General features: G+C 40.3%; 1 protein-coding gene across 6 annotated transcripts in view; it reads left to right on the plus strand.

Moving 5' to 3' along the window:
• FHOD3 (formin homology 2 domain containing 3) overlaps positions 1 to 20231 on the plus strand; it is a 407821-nt gene that overhangs the window by 15618 nt on the left and 371972 nt on the right. For all 6 annotated transcript variants that reach the window (XM_075084393.1, XM_075084397.1, XM_075084392.1 and 3 more), the window contains exon 2: positions 19823 to 19929. In XM_075084393.1, the coding sequence (XP_074940494.1) occupies positions 19823 to 19929 (107 nt within the window). The remainder of the gene's footprint in view (positions 1 to 19822; positions 19930 to 20231) is intronic.

Below are 20231 nucleotides of genomic sequence, written 5' to 3' on the forward strand. Positions count from 1 at the left end.
GTTTTTGGGAGAGACCATAGAGAATGAATGATGGGAAGAGATTTGCTTGCAAAAATACTTGTTGCTGAAGGAACACACCGTGTTGGCATATGTAGTGAGAGACTGCCTTGATGTGTAAGGTGCTCTCAATGCAAATATATTTTTAATTAATTTTAGTCTGTCTTACCAGATTGTAGTTGGTGGTTGTCAGAGGCAAGGATATTTTCTCTATGCTCTTGATGACACAGTGCTGGCTAATACTTGGACTACAGACCAGACCTTACAATAAGTGATTCTGGTATTTTTCTGTGTGTCTCTGTAGCATGGTGGTGGATGGCTGGTACTTGGAAGCCATTTTCCTAGTTACTTAGCCATTGCCACTGAGATTTTCTAGTTATGGGTCAGAGGAGGCATTTTTCTTGGAAGTTTGAGTCATCTGAAGTGGATGCAGTGGGCCATGAGTATGGCCTTAACATGCAGCTCAGCTGGACTCTTAAACCTTATTTTTCCAAGAGATCTTTTATAGTGAAGCAGTGGCTTAAGCAATAAATTTCTGTGGTAACACTATCCTTGTATAAATTACAGTAATTATCTTATTATCCAAAACTAAGGTGGCACTTTACAACATTGTAAATATTTGATTACTGAATGGACACTTAGTGTCTTTTGAGCACAGCTAATATACATCCTTTATCCTGCTTTTTCTTGTGATTATGTACTTTTATTGTCTGTTACACCTTCATTAGTGTGCTTTGATCATGCTGTCAAATTTTTCAGTCTTCATAATATAAGACTAAAGAGCTTCTCGTTTGTACTTGTCTGTTGAACTGGATAGTTCTGCTTTTATTACTTCCTGGGAAAAAAATTACACCCTACTTGGTATTGGAATGGCTGTTGTGTCACAAGCCATCGTTGAGGCTCGTGTAACAGTCAGCCAGCAACTGCTACAGGCTTTGCATGGAACTTGTTGCATTTTTTATATTGTTTTAGGTTTGCAAGCAAACAAAATGTTACCAGAGATTATAGAGCTGTGTGAAGCTTAACATGTTTAAGGGTAACTTGGCAGAGTGGTTTGTAAACCAGAAGTACTTTCAGCACAAGTTTAACCATAGACAGTAATGAATATAGATTCCTTTCTCTTAGCATCCTGTTGAGGTTTCCGCAACCACTATGTCTTTCGCAGGCAAAGAAGCATCAGCTTGTTATTATGACACCATAGTTCAGCAATGGGGGCTAACCCTTCAGGAATGGAAATTACTGAATGACTTGATTCCACTCTTTGGGAGATGATCACAGTGTCCCAAAAAGATCTATGACCCGGGGAAAAGAATCTCTTGAATATTTTGTGTTAAATGTATCACTCTTCTCAGGTGTGACTTGTGTCATCTAATGCTGAATTCCAACCAAGGCTGTAGCGAGAGGGAAGGAGGGACGCCTGGCTCAGCCCCTGACATGTTGTGTTTTCATTTATATGCTGAGGTGTTCTTATATGCCTTTCTGCGACGTGACCCTCTATGACCTAAAGCTATGTAAGCTTTGTTGTTTGTTTTTTTTTTTTTTTTTTTTTTTTTTATGGATTCAGTTGTCTGGTTTGGTGTCTCATCAAACTGAGTGACTGAGAACTGTTTCTGTCACCCTTGCTTGGATGGTTGCCTTTGCCTAGCAGGGGACCCTACTCCCCCCACACCTTACAGGGCCATTAAGGTGCACAAATACCTTTAAAATCTGACCATCTCAGTACTGTTGGGATAAAAAAGTTGCTGCATATGCACAGTGGCTGAAATCTTTAAGCCACTAATGCTTTAGTTCACCCGAGGGGCTGTAGGTCTTGCTGGTTGTAGCACAGGCCAGCCTCTAACCGCTTCTCCTGTAAGAGTTGACAGCAGGTCGCTGGGGACCACATCAGGTGTTAAATCAAAACTCAAGCTAATGAAGCAAGTCTGCAAAAATTCAAAAGAATCAAAAACCACCCAAACAAAAGTGTAGGTCTTATTAGCTTGATGTGGCCTTACACCCTTGTGGTGTGGGCTGTCTCCTTCCCCTTGCTGACAGCTGTCTGGAGGAGAGCGGGCAGCTGCGCCTGTATAGCCTGGCACTGTTTCTCACTCCCAGTTTGTTGCCTAACAGAGGCTGAGGTGGTTGCTGCTCTGGCCTCTGCCCAGGCAGCCCATGGTGAGACTGGGGATGTGAAGGATGAGTTTGGAACAGTGACTGCCTGTGCCAGGACCCACTAACCTCAGCTTTTTTGGCGTTTTGGGGGCCTGTGGTCACAGGCCATCTTTCCAGGTTGAGTGTAGCAAAGGGGTAGGAGGAGGGAGGCAGGCAGAGACCAGGCAAGGTCCTGAAACTTAGGATCCAGTGCCTGCGGTGGCCAAGATCGCAAACACTGTAGGAGGATCTTTGCTCCCGTCGTCTACTACAGACAGGAAAACAAGCATTGCCAAAGCTAATGGAGGAGCCTAATGCTGGGGTTGAGAGATCCTGCATAAGCTTAAATAGCAAAGCTTTGCTCGCAGGATTTCTGTCTGTCACTTGCTGGCTTTTGTATGCAATGCTGAACTTTGTTGTTGTTCCCCCTCCAGTGTCAGGACAAGGTTACCACTTACATAACAATTGCAAAGTATAGTAGAAATTGACTGCAGATCTATACCATAGGCTGTTTACAACCCCCTACCCCAATTATTTAATAAGTTGTTTCTAAAGAAGGACTATATTTATTCACTAGTAATCAATATTTTCATATGGTTCTGAAAGGGCAGTCAGGGCAAATGAATTGCGTGTATTAACTTTTCTATTGGTGCATAGGGCTTGCAGTTACTCATCCAGAGTACTTATCAGTGCAATTTCTTATTATAAACATAGTGTGATTTCATATCATAAACCTTATGTCTGAATGGAAAAGAGAGTAAAAAGAAATATCATAGGTTTCATTCTTGTACTAGAAGTATTTCATGCCCCAATGAACATAAAGTCAAGATGTTTAAATTTTTTGCTAGTGCAGTTCAAGATATACTACTTACAATTATTCTATTAAAAAAATAATCTTTAACTCAGTGATATATTTTCTCTGAATATCTTCAGTATGTTTCAAGGGAAAACAGCTAATTGAAACAAGAACAAACTGCCTTTAGCGCTGAACAAAATTACATACTCTGAACAGATCCTTGTAAGCGAGGTTGCCAGAGCTTTCTACTTTGCTCTGACGCGCAGGAGGTATTGAAGATGATTCTGTAGATTTGTGGAAGAGCTGGGCTTATGGTGAGAATGAGAAGTCAATGTATAGCCATGATTATGATGAGATCAGACTCATTCTAGTGAGGGAGAACACTTACTTTTTTTGTTTGCTCCCCACAAATCAGGAGCCTCATCTTTTCCTGTTTGGTATTTTCTAATAAAGTGTATTTGCAGTCTGAGATATCTGTGTGCACAGAAGCTGTCCCTACAGGTGGCCATGTGCAGTCCCAGTATTTTCTTTGGGAATTATGTCTGTATAGCTATGAGGAGCGGGAGGTGTTGCCGCCAGAATAAACAGACAGGAGTATGTTAAATAAACCTGTGAACCCAGTCACGTACCTGTTTCCAGTGTTGCTTAGAATTTTTGTGCCACCCTCTGAGGAAAAAAGTCTAAAATAAGCAGAAGACAAAGCTGCACAGTATTCTTTTCTTAGATGGGTATGTGAGCCTTTACGTGGGTCTGAAATAGAAGCAGGAGCTCTCAGGCCTGAATGTCAGGAACGCTTGCTGATAGCTTAACTGGATCATGTTAACACACTAAACGATTTGAGAGAGAAGATGGCTGATAACTGTGGCACAGAGACAATGTTAGCAAAGGTAGCTAGTCCCTGTGCTGGTGGGGAGAAAGAGGCAACGGTGATTGCCTACAAGACATTGGAAAGTTACTTCTTGATGAGGAAAAGCAGACAGATGCATGACACTGGCTACTGAAAAATTATAAACATCAGGATTCTGCCTCTTATTACCTAACAGATATTTCATAGATCTTCATATCACCAAAGCTATAGCAAGACTGTCCACTCAAAATAGTATTTTACAAGGCTTACAGAAATGGAAACAAGCCCTTGTTATGACCTACTTCATGTCATTTTAAGAATTGTATTAATTCTGTCGAATTTTGCTTGCCTTACTATGCCAAGCAAGGATAGAGAATATGCAAAATACTTCTAAGATGCAAGAACTAGGAAGACTTAATTCCTGTTCACTCTGTTAAATGATCCTAAATCCAACTGGTGCAGTCTGCACCCATAACCTTTGGATACTTTGACAATAATCACATAAGCAACTTGTTGGAAAGAAAATAGTCATGGCTGTTGTGTAGGAAAAATAATTTGGGACTATTAGATATCCGAGACATCTGGAAGGGCCATGAATTTCCTGGTGGAAAACCTTCTCAGTGAAACATCTGGGGCTTATTTCTCTGTCTAAACCCAAATAACCTGAAAACTGTTTGAAGCATGTATTTAAACATAAAAGCTACCAGGACGTTTGCTCTACCAGCAAAGAGCAATGAAATGCTTCAGAAAAAAGGACACAACCCCAACCTGAAATACCGCTGCTGTAGAAATTAAAGTATCATTTTCAAAAAAGGAAGAAAGAGTAGGAATGTCTTGTTATGTGCAGAGTTGCTCTTTGCACTAAAGTAATGCTTAGAGAAAACGTTTTGTGATTTTTTTTTTTTCTTTTGTGGAGGGGAAAAGCATATTTTTAATTTCTTACTTTGAACCTTCTTTATGCATGACAAAAAGGTGCATTCCTCTCTGGCTTTAGGATGATTGAGTCGGCTATTCCTTGCCTGGCCAAGCTGAACAACCATAGCTGCTGTTTTCTTTTTAATTGGGCTTCACAATGGCATTTGGATAATCAGAAACTTCCTACTGCTTAGGTTGTCAGCAATTTTCCAATCTGTGGATCTTTGTTGTTGGCTTGTGTTTTGTTTGGGTTTTTTCCTTTGGACCATTGCCAGGATGGGCTTGAATGTTGCCTCTTGCAACATTCTTAATTCCCCTGTCCTAGGAAGCGAAAGCTCAGCCAGAGGGATCAGAGGCAGGAGAATCGTGGGTCTCCATGGCCACAGGGATGCCCTGGGGCATGCAGGGTTGCCATGGCCGTGCACCAACCAACTACAACAGCAAAGCGCCTGTGGAGAATTTCAAAACTCTTTCCTCTTTCATGGATTGCCTTCTGAATGCATCTCCAATGCTCAGTCCTTTTTTTTCCTCCCCCTTTTAAGTAGAGTAGGGTTAGTTTATCAACAGGGAGGGTTTGAGCACTGAAAACCAAACAAAAGGTTTGGGCCTTTTTGCATGTTGAAAGGACCTGTTTCTTATTTCACTGACACACTGTTGGAGAAGATGACATCATCCCTGTGGAGCTGATAAAGTTTCACCGGTATATACATTGTGAGGTTAGAACGGCACCAAAGACCGTGATGTTTCACAAACTGCAATTGTTTTTATGCCCTTCTTTTTACAGAAGGTTTTGCCTCTGTCCTTTTACTGTGTAGTATAAGACAGCAGCTTAACCAAGTCAAGCTGCTCCTCCCACTGTAAGAATTGCTTTCAAACTAATTGGCAAACAAAAGTACCATGAATAAAACAGAGGTTTGTGCTTCGTATTTCAGAGTTTTTGATTGTAGCTTACTCTCACTGGAGTGTGAGCGCTATGTGAGGCATTTGTCCATAGTGAATGAAACTGGAAGGATGAATAGCTTCAGCTCTGAGGTAAAGTTCAGTTATGTGTTTGTGGTATAATAGCGGTTAAGCCCATACTGAAAATAAATTAGTTCTTGCTGTAGTTCATAATAAAATTGGTACTTGGGAGAGAGAGTAACGGCTTTTTTTTTTTTTCTTGAATATGTTGCTTGCTTGTTTCTGTGTTTCAGGGCTGTGCTACTGGTGTTTTTTTTTTGTTTTGGTTTTTTCTTTTTTAGTCAGTGAAAAGAGTATTGTGATCATAGAGGGAATATGGAAAGTGAGAGACACCTGTCTCTCCCCATCCTACTCAAATGCATGCTTAAAATGTATGCGGTTTTAATCAGAGAGGAGAATTTTACATTTTGAGCCAGATACTTTTTAATGAGAAGAAAGCTACTTTGTGGAAAGGAAACCTATTTTAATCATTGTTATTAGTTAACATGATACTTTTTCTAGCATATGGTAGTATATAATTAATTCTCATGTCAGAAGAAAGAATATACTTTTGTTTCCAGACTTTCAAGAACACAGCAAGTACCAAAAGACCATGTTTGGAGAGGAGGGATGAGCTTGTGACAAATGCCTTGATCTATGGCTTGGGAGAACATTTGCTCTTTCTGAATGTGCCAAAACCTTGCTGTTTGACTGTGGGTTTACCACCGTAGGGTTCGTTCTGCTGTGGGAGGTGTGACTCTTCCCACTGCTTTAAATTTACTCCTAGCTTTGTTCCAAACTGCAAGTATTGGGCATGTTTCTCCATGTAAAACCTTCAAACTCTTCAACTTTAATACTAAAAGGTGTCTCCTATGTGTGCAGCCAGGCTTCCTTCATAAACCACATCCACATTCTCATTCCACCCTAAAACATAGATTGGTGTGTTTATTGTATTGGGTGGGTTTTATTTGTGTGGTGTTTTGTGTTTTTTTTGGTTTGGGTTTTTTTTTCCGCAAAGTACAGTTTTCCATCACAGAGTTGGGAAGTCCCTAGTTTTGTGAGGTGCAAGTATGGTGTTCCTGCACCTTCTGGGAAATACCTAGCCAACTAGTCCGTACAGCTTCAGGATGTATGTGTATGTGATAGGGTATTCCAAATTATTTTGCTACAGGCAGCTGTGAAGAATGCTTGAATTCACTCGAATGGTTATCAAGGCTTATCTATGGTACAAAATGTTACAACAATTAATTTGGAACCAGAGAGCTGTGTGCAGTCTAGGCCAGCTCCTAAGGGCATACTCCTACGGGCTAAATCCCCCCAGTCCACTTAGGAATTTCTAAAATAATTTTGACAGCTTAGTCTTCAAAAGATGTCCACAGTGGTTTCCCCTTCCTCACCCTCAGATAGCTAAGGGTTTGTTCTTCCATAATAGATTGGCTTTGGTGGCAAGTCAGCATCAGACACTTCCAACCACCTACTCCTGGGCTGTTTATACAGCTCGGGGCCCAGTTGCATCACAACGAAACCCCACCCTGTCACAAGGTAGATTGTCAACTTTAGAGCCGGTAGCCTCGTGTGTGTACCCTAGTCTGCTGTCCAGCAGTTACATCACCTTTCTTGTGGTTACTTTTAGCATAGATCACTTTGCCAAATGCCAACATGGCTGATGATGTCATTTAGGTATGTAAAGGTGCCATGTATGTTTGGCCTTGTAGGTGGCTGTGGATATTCCCAGCATCTTCCCTGCAAGCAAATCCATTTGGAATCAACAAGCTAGACGTCTGTAAGTTTAGTTAAGTGCTGCAGAAAATCATGTCCAGTCTTAGTGGGTTTGACCCACGTTACCTATCAGGAGGGCTATTTGTGGTTAATTTTGGCCATTCAAATGCTTTTAAAAAATGTTGGAAGCAAGCACTGGGAACAAAGGCCTCAAGTGGTTCAGTTTATATGAGCTTTTATACTTATAGCAAAGTACAGGTACATAGTGGTTCTTTTGTGCATAGAAGACAGCGTTAACTATGGTAGCAGTCTACAGTAGCTAATACCAGATGGTTTAGAGGGATACTTGAGTACCACCCTAATGGACCATTTTAAATAATAGATGTTGGATGGCTGATGTCTTGAAGCATACATATTTTATATGCTCTTAATTACAAGAAATTAGCCTTCCTATTCCTAGAAGTATTTAACTGCATTTGATCTCTAAGCTTTGAACTCCAATTATGAGCTTTATTGGCCCATTATATACTGTATTTAAGGCTCACTTTTAAACAGTTTTGTATTTCTTTCAATTTTATATTCCTTTGTTCTGAAAAAGGCTAAGAGCATAGTTGACACTTTTTTTTGTTCTTGAGTACCATGCTTCTCTTCTGCTTTTTTCCAAACTATCTCAGTCTGTTTGTTCTCTTATGGCATCACCTAGTCCTTGCTGATACCCTTTAGAGCCTGTCCACTGCCAAGGCAAATAGATCAGGAGTTTATTACTGAAGCCATTTGTTTCTAGTCATTTTCTCTCTATGCCCTTTGAAACAGTGAACAGAGCGTAAGCAAGACATGAATATTATTGAGATATGGCTGGTGATGCTGCATTCATTATTTCCTTACAAACTTATATTTTACTTGTAACTGAGTTGGAGTGTGTTTTTCTGTTTCAGTATTGTTCAGATGTGATCCTAATGAATGCAGAGGTTCTCTTTGGTTTGCATATTCTAGTCCAGACAACTGCTGGGGGTTGAAACTGCTTGGCAGCTAATCAAACAAGGATGAAATAGAAGAACTAAAAAAAAAAAGATGAAGCATAAGTGCCAAATAAATTCTGCTCAAGGGTAAAAAAATCTGACTTTAGATCACTCATGCTTTTATAATATCTGGAAGTAGGAGTTAAGAAAGAGTCTACACGGTACATTGATTTTCACCGTTTTTTCAGTGTTCTTGTATTGAGTTTCTATCTCTTAAAACTTTTTAGTCATGCTCTTTTAATGCCTTCCCAATTGATGTTTCATTTTGAAACCACAAAGCCTTTAAAAGCCAGTCTAAGCATTAGGAAGAGTTGATAACTCTAGTCTTTAGGATATTGTTAGTAGACAGTCTTTCATTTCAACCTCCAAGATACAGGCAGTGTCTGAAAAATTATTCTGCTGACAAGTGCATGATGTTCTCTTTGGTAATCCTGCCATGCTTTATTTTCTTTTGTATTTCACACAAACCCTGGGTGTGAATGTGTTTAGTGCATTTTCCTGTATCTTAACCCATGGGTTTGTGAGCCTTTGAGTCAAGTTTTGCTTATAACACAAGACAACTTACCCTGGGCTTCCTTTTTCTTTTACTGACTCTGTCTTTGACTCTCATCAGCTCCAAATCTCACCTGCCTTGGCACTCAAAAGTTTGAATTTTGCTAGAACTGTGGTCCTTTCAGAACTGCTACCCACTCCTCTCCCTCTGAAGCTGTCTTGTCTTCCCCAAATCCTCCCTGCTCCAGGTTTCCAAATGGCCTGGTATCTTGTCTCTAGTTTCTCTGTTTTCCTTTGTTTTGATTTTTAGTAGAGGAGGGATCATAGATGCAAATAACCTCTTCTCTCAAATACTGATTTTAAGTCCAGCTTATCTGAGGACTGACATTCCAGCTGCATCATTTTTAAAAGGGTGCAGATGTGAGTCATATGGGTGGAAATGCAATCAGTACTTTAGGGTGATGGGTATCTTACTTTTTGTGGTGTATTGTCTAGTTAGGTGTTTAGCCACTGTGTCAGTGAAACCACCACTGCTGAAGATGGATTGCATTTATTGCTTACTGTGTGCTTGCTGCGCCTCTGTAAATGGTGTGGGCGCTTCTGCAGGAGTCCAGTATTTTCGTTTTGTGGTAGGGGTAGTGAGCAACCTGCAGTGTTAAGAGTAGTGATGGTGGAATCCTTAGAACAACCTGTGTCTTAACTGCTCAGACAAGGTGGAAGATACTAACAGAAAGTTTTCAGGGACAAGTATTAAGAATAAAAGGCTGCAAGTGATACGTTTGTTCTGCTACATCTCTTCAAAAAATACTTTTCAAATAAGTAGTACTTTGCCGTTTTCAGCTTAACAGAAGTACAAAAGAAGTGAGATGGAATTGTTTGCCACCAATTAAGCGTGGTTTTTGCTTTCCTAGACTTATCCCAGAAATCATTCTTTTAAAGATTTCAACTCAGTGTTTTTTCTACACACATGTACACTCTGAACAAAAGATTCCTCAGATGATAAACTCTGAAGCTAATCCTTTCCCTCCTCCTCTTGCTTATCTTGACCTATCTCCTTCTTAGAGGTTATTTCCATTTCCTTGGATATCTTCACAGTAATTCCAGCCAAAGGGTTTTGAGAGCATGTCAGCTGTAGGCATCCCCTGTGTATCAGCCAAAAAGCTGTATATACCTCCAAATAAAGGATTATGTTATGGTTGCTCTCCTTTCTGTTCAGCTGAAGACGTACTTAACCATGAAGGTGCTTGCCACCTTAGTTAGGAAAAGCTGAACACAGATGGGGAAAGGGAATGGAAGAATCTAGGTGCCAAAAAGTTAATGGCAGGGTGCAGAGGTTAAGTTATTCTCATCTTGTAGGTTCATTGAGTTTACTGTGGGAAAACTAGAAGATGCTGTAGGATTTTTGGTTTAAGGAACTGGAGAGTTTTTTGTCAAAACAATTTGACTTTGCTAAGTTCTACTGTTGGCTGTTTGGTTTGTGGGCCATCTCAAATTTAACTAATTTAACTTAAAATAATTGAATTAGGTGGGCGAGAAAGAATGTGTTAGTTCCCCATGCAGCATGCAGTTCTGCATAGTTTTTAATGCAGAAATTAAATTATTTTTAGTGTTTTCAGTTAGCTTTTTGAAGTTTATATTAAACATTGCAGTGACCCCCATCTCTAGGTGAATTTATTTGGCTTTCTTGTTCCACGTTGTTGATATTTTGAGCACTCATACGCCTTCTAACAATGCCTGTGTGGCTGCGGTTGGAAGCCCTGGTGTCATATTTGGACACTGATACTCCAGTAAACTCTAAATTGCTCCCTGTGGAGCACTGTGTTAAAGGGAATCATAGAGCAAAAGGACCCCCAGTTAGTGACCCAGTTGTCTAAGAGGAGCAACGTGTAGGCATCTACGTGTTATGTTTTCGCTGCCGTGTGTTGCCTGTATTTCAGAGACCCCCGAAATAGCAGTTTCAGAATTTTGAACTCTGAACTTCCTTTTGTTATTCTTAAGTCAAACCCATAATATTAATATAACAGCTTTCTGTGTTTGTTTTCAGTGCCGTTGTTATTTCAGCAGAATATTTTTATTGGCAGCGTATTGTTCCAGTGGCTCTTGAGGATCTAATATGGCATTAATGTTTCACTTCATGCACTCTATTACCTGACCCCAGGAGTATTTTGTGGCGTCTACCAGGCCAGAGATAAAAGCTGCCATTTCAGACTAGGAGTGCAGGCTACATTCAAAATACCAGTGCTTTCCTTTTAAAGTAATTGTGCTCTGATAGCTCTACACCTGACTGCGCAAACCTTTGGACTATGCTTTGTGTGTAGGTGTGGCTCCATCAATGGAACTGCACATAAGCTCCCCAAAGCCTGCAAAGTTTGTGAAGTAGTTTGACAGCGGTAATTACTGTGCTAAAAGTAAACCAGAGGTGCATTAGCATTAATAAGTACTCCCACAAGCTATGCTAATCACTCCTGAAGAGCTGCAAAATTGGGGAATACTGTTGTACATGCTAAATTATTTCTTACAATGTAAAGTTACAGATCTAGCAAATCAGATTGGTGGTTCCCACCTGCCCCACTCCCCTCCCCCCCGCAAATGAGTATGGAAGAGTGAATTTGCTAGACTTCAGAAACCTTGCTGGCTTTTGTGAGCATGGATGACTGAAGGTGGCACAGCTGCCTTCTCCATAAACAGCCTCTCTATAGATCATGTGCTTGACCTTACTTTTAAAAGTCTGACCTCGTAACGGTATTAGTTTTATTGCATTTTAAAAAGAATTTTTAAGAAAATACTGAGTTACAAAACTATACTTAAAGTATAGCTAGAAGGAGTATCGTTTTGTTTTAAGTAATTGCAGTGGAGCTACTTGGAGCATAGGGTCTTTTAGATCAAGACACAGTAATTGAGTATATTGCATGCTGGGTTGCTGTCACACTTGAAGATGAGTGCAGTTTTTAGACTACACTGTTAATTTTGGGCACTAACATTTGGCTTATGTACAGATTACTTGCTTTCCTTTCATCTCATTAATGTCAAGGTTTTTACCTGAGGCGGGTCATGTGGCATCACTCCATGGCTAGATGCTTTGGTGTTTCTCCATCATGTTGCCAAAAATGATGGTGACTGGACCATGCATAACCATGGCACAGACCAGTCAGCACCTACTCACACGAGAAGGGAGAGGCTGAGGCCTGTGGGGGGGAGGGCAGTCAGTGGTGGCTCTGAAGCCAGATAATTTTTGTGGTGGGTTGGCTGTGGTCTGTGGGATGCAATTAGACTATCCCCATTTTTCATTACTCTGTGAGAACTAACAGTGACAGTGATCCTGTTACTGGTGCACAGCTGGCCCTTTAAAATGTACAGAAAATCTGCATCTTCTGTTCTGTAATAAAATTTCAAAAGCAATAAAATATGCTGTCGGAAACGGCATGGTTGTTCTAAGTTTGCAGTTTGGCCTTGGATAAAAAACTATTAAATGTTGATTTGCACCAATCAGTTTGTGCAGTTTGCTTAGAAATATGGAATATGTTTGGGCTGGTAAGCAGGCAGAGCTGGGGATTTTATTCCTCCTTTTTCCTGGATAGAAATTGGGTTTAGTAAAGGAGGAGGAGGAGATGGCAATGCAGGGGGAAAAATGGCATTTGTAGGCCTTGTTTGCAGGATTGCCATTGCACTGGGAACAGCTGAACCAGAAGGGAGTGTGTTTAAAAACTGCATAGCTGGAGTATACACATGTCGGACTTGTGATCTGCAAAGCAAAACAAGGTTTTGTATTTAGAAAGGAAAAACCGAGCGTAAAGGAACTTTGCTTTTCATCAACCCTACTCTGCAAAGCATGCTGTAGGTGAATAAGGAGCACGCCACCACTAATGAGAACAATTACGACCCAATAATGTGTAAATGAAAGATGAGCTAAGATATTTGAATAAGATAAGGATTTTCTGAGTCTGTGACAGAAGCTAGAATTGAAGGATTTCTATTTCTGCAGCTTGATACTGGATTATTCTAATCTCTCCCTCTGTCTCTCATTTTCTTTCCCGGTGATTTTGGAAACAACTAAATGAGCAAAATAATCTGTCCAGTAGCTCTAGCTACAATTACTGGAAATCTGGTGAGAGTTGGCTGTATTTCCAGCTGGTGGCTGCAAAGTTGAGTGGTTCTGGTGATTTGTAGTAACACCAGTAGACAAGTGTATCCTCCTATCTCATAATGTAGGGCACTTCATCCTATGAGTGGGATCCTTGAGTGCTATCTGAACCGAATTTTTGAACAGTGCCTACCTTTATTTAAATGGAAAATAAAATAATGAGAATATTTGGCTTTATCTTTGTGTACACTGGCTGCTGAGTTGGTAACATCTTGGCATTTAGGAGAGACTTGTCCAAAATATGTTGTTCTTAATGGACTCCTGAGGCAGGGGGCCGGAGGTAAGAAAAGAGCATCACTCCATGATTGTTTGTTGAAAAATACAGCTCTGTTGTCTCTGAATAAACAGGGAAGAGGAGAAGCTTTTCTAATGGCTTATGGCTCTGCTATGCTTTTTAAAAAGGTGGGAGGGTGCCTCTGGTATTTCCCCCCCCTTAACCTCTACCAACCTACTCCTGCCTTGGGACAGACAAGTTAAATCAAGCTAAAGGAAAGTCCACTTTGGATGTGTGTTAATCTAGCAAAGACTTCTAGAGGAAAACAGACTTGCAGGAGTTTCTGTTGGCAGGGTAAGGTGTGTGTTGCCTCTGTGTTGAATTATTTACCCACTAGGCTTCCTGAGTGAGAAGCCTGATGTATATGTGGAGTGCTTGCAAGCATCTGTGAGGAGGGGCAGGCGGCAGTACTCGATCTGTGGGTGGACGTGCGGGTTGCATTTGGAAGCAGGTGCTTCGTTCTTCTCTCCTAGCTCCCCTCACCCTCTGGTTTTAGGTGTTTCTCTTGGACTGTAAAAAGCTAAAGGCAGTAGATGAAAACAATGACAGAACTCAGATTTCAACCCCCCCATTCATTCAACTAGTTTCCAAAAGTGGCAGGGGTTATGTATTGGCACGAGGTAACTGGCTGATTGTCACCTTTCTTTGCTGCCGTTCTTTTGGTTTTTTTCTCCCCTGGTGTTCCTTACTCCTTCTGGTGATGTGCTTCAACTCTGAAATTCAGAGAAATGACAAGCTTTCATATTGCACAGCAACAAGGGCTTCTTTATGAAGAGAAATGGATGTTACCTTTTCCTGTAGCTCAGTATTCGAAACAAGGAAAAAGTCATCACTAGTATACTACTATCAAACTATTTTGAGTCCTCTTACACTTAATAGCCTTCCAGTACAAATTATTTTGGTCCTGGCCCCACAGGTTCAGGGACTAGCCACTACTTGCTAGATTTGGTTTACCTGCAAAAGATAATGATAAACATAGCTTCTGCCTTATATTCTTGATTTCCTGGCAGCCTGTGAGGAACACTTGCATGAGTTGGTTGCTTAACTTTCCCCAACCTGTGTGTGTTCGCGTAGTAGATGGGCTTGTTGCTGCTGAGGGCTCTCTGGGTGCTGGTGAGGTGGGGGCAACCTCTGAGGCAGGGGAGAGCCCGAGCTCTGCAGCTCTGACCTTGCTGTGCCTGATTCTGGTTATAATTGATGCCAAGACACCCTTCTCTTGTATGGAATGGTTTCACCCTGTAATGGGTTCAATGGTGAAGGACGAGGGCGTAGGAAGCTCTGCTTTTAAATGCTCTGATACTTTAACTGTTTAATCAGATGTTTGTTTGCTTTGGCCTAATTAATTGTTTTCAACTTTTTAGAATGAAACTTGTAATAGTATAACTATTGCTCGTGATCCTGTGGTCATCTTCTGTGCTTCCTGTTAATTTTTCTTACATTCCCTTACATTTTCTTACATTTCCATTTTTCTGTTGGAACTCTATTTCAGGGTTATTTAAAGAGTTTCTAACTGTGGTGATGACTCACAAGGGCATCAACAAAATTTCTTGTGCTGAAACTATCATTCTGTTTCACTTTTTTTTTTTAAAAAAGCTATTCTTAAGCACTAATGTGGAGATGATGATTAGAAGACTTAAACATTTATGGCACACAGAAATCGTAGATGTAACCTTGATTTCCGCAACCCTCCCCCCCACCTTGGGCATATACCTTATGATTTGGTCATTAGTGAAACATACTTCTTATCACTAAGAAGCTCACATACATCTTAATTCTTCATGTCTTGACTTACTGAAAGCGCAGCATAGGGTATGTGTGACCTCTTTTGTTTCCTGGAGGTGTTTAGGAAGTGACTTAGGCAGGAATCTGCAAGAGAAAAAAGTATGCTGGTGTTACAAGCAACGGGTGATGCTGTCCTGAAGTTCTGGCGTTTATCTGCATTTGTTGTTTGGCTCTGGCTTCTCAGACACCGCTGCTATTATCTGTTCTGAGGGGACTCAACCTTTGGTTCTGGGATTTGACTCTCAAATTCAGTCAATTGTTGCATTTTTTTGAAAACTGTAGGGAAAATATCAAAAGTAAAAATATGCATAGTATATATGCTTATATATGTATGCATATATGTACACATAGGAAACTGCTGGGATGGTGGTGTTTAGGTCCATGTGTGTGCATGATGCTTTTTTGGGTTTTCTACTTTTGCCTGTTGTGGTTGCAGTATAGGTCCTATAATAGCTAGACAGTGTGTGTCAGTTGCCACTGCATGGGTACTGGCTGCAATCTGAGAAAGTTCAAACATCCTTTGGTTCCTGTTTTGGAACATTTGTTGCAGAAAAAGGTAAGTCTTGGACTGGTTTAATTTAGTAGCTTCACGTGTATTTCAGTAGCACCTACTATGTCTTGATACTTATCTTGTCATGACAGAGTACAGATGTTAATGTTTCACTGAGGTTTCAGTGTGAAACTGAAGATGATAATTAGCACATCAATTAGACTTTTAGTGAGGAAGATCCATAAAACAGCTTTATTCTCCTTCCTTCCTTCATGTAAACCCAGTGGGAGGATGGTTGCTGATACCTCTGGCCATCTGCAGCTGGTGTTTCTGGCTAAAACATGTGTTTTAATGACCGTTGCATGTAACAGCTCTTGTTCCTTCACTCCTGTGAAAGACACTACTCCTAGGTAGACCCACTCTTTTTTAAAGCTGAGAGAATTGGGGAATATCCATAGGGATTAAAAATATGCTTTGGATATTTTCTCAAGAAACCATTAATTTGAGAAGATGGGAATGTAGTTGAAATGCATGCATAGTTTCTATAGCTTTACAGAAGCTTATGATATGGTTTGATACTTAAGCTGTAATGAAAAAACTTGAAATCTTGCAGAAGACTGTGAAAATGGAGTAGTTCTGTGTTTTTCTCAGAGAAATAGCATTACGCTTGTCTGATTTGATGGTGTCTCCCCCTGTGATGTTTCTGTGATACTTGTAGTGTTTTTCTGATGTTACTGTAGAAAGGTATGGAAAATTGCTGTGAAGCCTACAGAATGAGTTCCATTTAAATTACTTGTATCAGCCTTTTGGCTCTTCTGAGCGAAACAGTAAAGTGGGATACAAATTAATGATTTGAAGGGGTGGGCAAGAGAGATTATAGGAAAAATAGGTTTGTAAGCTTATGAAAAGATCTTGGATCATTTGACCTTGTGGCAATAGTATAAACTGGTTACGCAGTTTAATAACAAAATGATGATCTGAATTTTGGGACCAGTAGGGAATGCTGAAGAGTTAAACAGAATTGTGAGGAACAAAGTGAAACAAATAGAATTCATTTCGAAAAAGTTGAATAGCAGTCTTGTTCATGATTATGGAAAACAGCTCAGTTAAATGTTCTTTGAAAGACTCTCTTTACTCATTCTGCCTTTTGATTGTCCTAAGAGAAGATGGGTGTTATTAAAGATTTTATTGTGAATTATGATCAACAGGAAGAGCATGTTGTGAATGAACTGGATGGGGCCATTTGTGATGGTCTCCAGACACAGGAGAATTGATGCGTAGCTGATAAACATGGGATTAACATTGAAGAGAGGGGAGAGACCAACCTCCTGAATTGCTACTAATAAGCACTAATGAGTGAACATCAGCCATTCTTTGTGTTGAAAAAGGCAGGCAATTTACTAATTAAAAATAATTCATAAGGTGGCTTCTCTTCTTGTATGCTGCCTGCAAAATATGTGTGCAAATGAAGCTTGGAGGCAAAGTAACAAAGTGATCCTACGTAAGGATGGGTTTTAGAGTTCATTGCCTTAATACTTACACTCCTTTTAAAAAAGTGTTTTGCTCCCTTCCATCTCTGTGTGTACACATTTAAGAGAAGAAAAAAAATCATATTAGCAAAACTCCATGTTAGCGGAAATAAGATATTGCCATTTCTCCCCTTACCGTACTGAACGGTATACAATGTTCAGTGCTTTAAAGCCTGAATTAATCCCACGTTCTTCTGAAGCTATGGAGAGGAGATGAAAATAGGTAGAATGTACTTGTTCTTTATTTTTTACACGAAGGACTACTTCCTATTCTCATCATGCTTTTTATATACTAAAGTCATATTAGTAAAGCACAGTTCCTTTTCCCTAATTATGCAGTATAATTGGAAATTGTGGGCAACTCTTCTAATCGCCATAGTGACAGCAGAACATTTATCCAATTAGTAGTTTGCCTTTTGGCATTTCTTTGAATAAATTAGCATTTCATCAGATACTCTGGGCTGCTGGGAAGAAGTTTCCCGGAGTAGTATTTAGTCTTTCTTCTCTAAAGAGTGTATTTTGAATTAGCATAGGTTAATAATATCCTTTGTAACTGGAAAGATACAGAATAGTAAAACTGTTGTTGTTTTTAATATCAGAGGCCTGCACTTGGAGGTTCTTTGGTTTCTTTAGTCCCCAGGAGTCAGAGTAAAAACTTATGTCATCTTATTTGATGACTTATTCTCTCCCCAGGGGGAAAAAAGGGAAGAAAAAAATGGAATAGGTTTGAAATATAACTTGACCTCCTCCCTCTACCCTTTCCCTTCCTCCAGAGGATGAACCTTTCTTTCAGGTTGCAAACAGCCCAAAGCATAGTGGTGTGGACTAACCCAAAAGTCGCACTCTATCACTTGCGAATTATAAATGAGCTCTTCTGTGGTGTTTCCAACGCAGCTAATCCACAATAATCAAAGACTATTTGCATTCTTTTTTTTTGCATAGATAAAGCAGTGATAGAAAACTGAGTGACAAAGTTTTGGTATTGACTGTCAGATAAGAAGTGTGGCTACTTACTATGCTTTTCTGAACAGCTACTGGAAATCCATAACTTTGATGGAAAGTTAAAACAGATAATTCATCAAAGATGGATTCTCATTGATTTTCTTTCTTAGTGTTAAAACAAGCCGAAAGAAAAATCCATGGATGTGATAAAGGATTGTAATTTCCTTTCCTTGAGTCCCTGGCTGTTTCAGACCCTTGTTTACCCCTTCAAAGGGTTGTTGGCTGCCACCTCTGGCAGAAGATGTGTATGAAATATGGTGTTAAATATTCTCTTCCCAAAGTGGCCTTTGCAGCAGGGATGTACATTTATACCACCGTCGTCACAGTTGCCGTTTGGTAGACAGAGGCTCGCAAAGGACCTGCCAGTTTGTTTTGCCAAATCCAGAAGAACGAAACATCTTGTTTGGCAGGCCAGTCTGAGACTCGCTATCAGACTGAATTTTGAACCTAGTAGCACAACACATCTGGGGCTTACAGTACTTGTGAACTTGAAACTGGTTACAAAAGGACCCCCAGTGTGGTATTGACACATGAAGGTCCACAGCAGCCTGTCCAGCTGGGCTCAGGGATGGCAGTTTCTCTGCTTCTCGGCTGGGTTCTCTAGGCTGTCCAAGGCAGATGGTCTCTTACTCCCTAGTGGTGAGGACAACCCTGTCCTTTCACCTGCCCTTTGGTAAATGTTTTCTTGTTTCCCCTGCCCTGGAAAGGCTTTTTTCATCATTCCTTGTGATTTGACACTGGGTTATCTCATGGTGAAAGAGGAGGTCATGTTACTTCCTAGTTCTTCCCTCAGGCTTCTTCAGTTAATCCCTCTCAATTCAGTAATTATATTGTATTCCTGTGTGATGAGTTAGCCAGAGTTTTGGGTTGGATCTTCCTGGACCTTCTGCTGTGATGAGCTCCCCATAAAAAAAAAAAACCAAACAGAAAATTCCTTTTCTAACTTTGATCAAATCTAGCTTTTTTTTTAACAATACCTGGAACAATTAATAGAAAACTTGAAGATGAGGGAAGACAGGGTGGAAATAAAGAGGGTTTATTAATTGCTCTCTTCCTCTTCATTGTCACTGGAGGCAGGCTCCTGTTTTTGGGTCTTATTCTTGGTTACCTCAGTAGCTTTGTAGAAAGTTGGTACGTGTGTCATGTCCTCCCCACTGGTGCCTAGGAAGGTCTGCCCTGCAACCTCTGAGGCAGGTTAGTGCGTGGCCCTAAAATGGGAACACCAGAAGATCTGGGTCTTGGTTGACTGCACTCCCTCTCACTGCCGCGCCCCAACTCTTGGCTGCCACACCTTGCACTGTCCCTTGGCTGTATCCTTCCTCACAGAGGATGTTCAGTAGCTCATGAAACAGCTGCTTGTTCTGTCCACCTCCATCCAGATGCCCAGAAACTTCACTTAAATGTACTCTAAGAACAGAGAAGTCATTCATATCCTAGATATACATTTAAATTAACTTCTCTTTCCTTGTAGGATTCTGTGATAAAACCTTCTAATCTCCTTCTGTAGGTACAAATAAATTTCTCTGTGTGTGTTAGTTGTGTTGATATTGTTGTGACCAAGCATGGTCTAGTGAATATGGATTTGGGATTGCATAAATTGCCAAACACAACCCATTTCTTTATCTACTCCCTGCCTATGTTTTGTTTTAGGGAGATCTTGTCTGGGGACCCAGAAAATGGGAAGGCAGTGTTAGAAGTATGTTAGAGAGAATGACTGCTGTAATCTAATGATCTGAATGTTGTTCTACAGCTTGATGACTGCACCCTGCAATTGTCTCACAACGGTACCTATCTGGATCTAGAATCAACCCTTGCAGAACAAAGAGATGAATTGGAAGGCTTCCAGGAGGATGCTGGGTAAGTAAATGTTTACTAAATTTAGATAAATAAGCATATTTGTCCAGAAGCATTGAGGTTTCGGGAGCGTATGTGTGGTTAACTTGGTACGTTCCAGTTAGCATAGGAACAGAAAAGATAAAATTCTTTCCTCTATAAGCACATATGTCTCCTCCTTTCTGTGATGAAGAATTTTATGACTACTCTATTTACATTCACTCTTACGGTATGCCATCTTCTTTTAGAGAAACTATAAGCAATCTATCAAGATGGATATCTTGACTAGTCTAGTAAATGTTTATAGTTCTTTGGAACTTGATAAA

Source organism: Phalacrocorax aristotelis, chromosome 2, assembly GCF_949628215.1.
Source record: "Phalacrocorax aristotelis chromosome 2, bGulAri2.1, whole genome shotgun sequence".
Classification (NCBI taxonomy): Eukaryota; Metazoa; Chordata; class Aves; order Suliformes; family Phalacrocoracidae; genus Phalacrocorax; species Phalacrocorax aristotelis.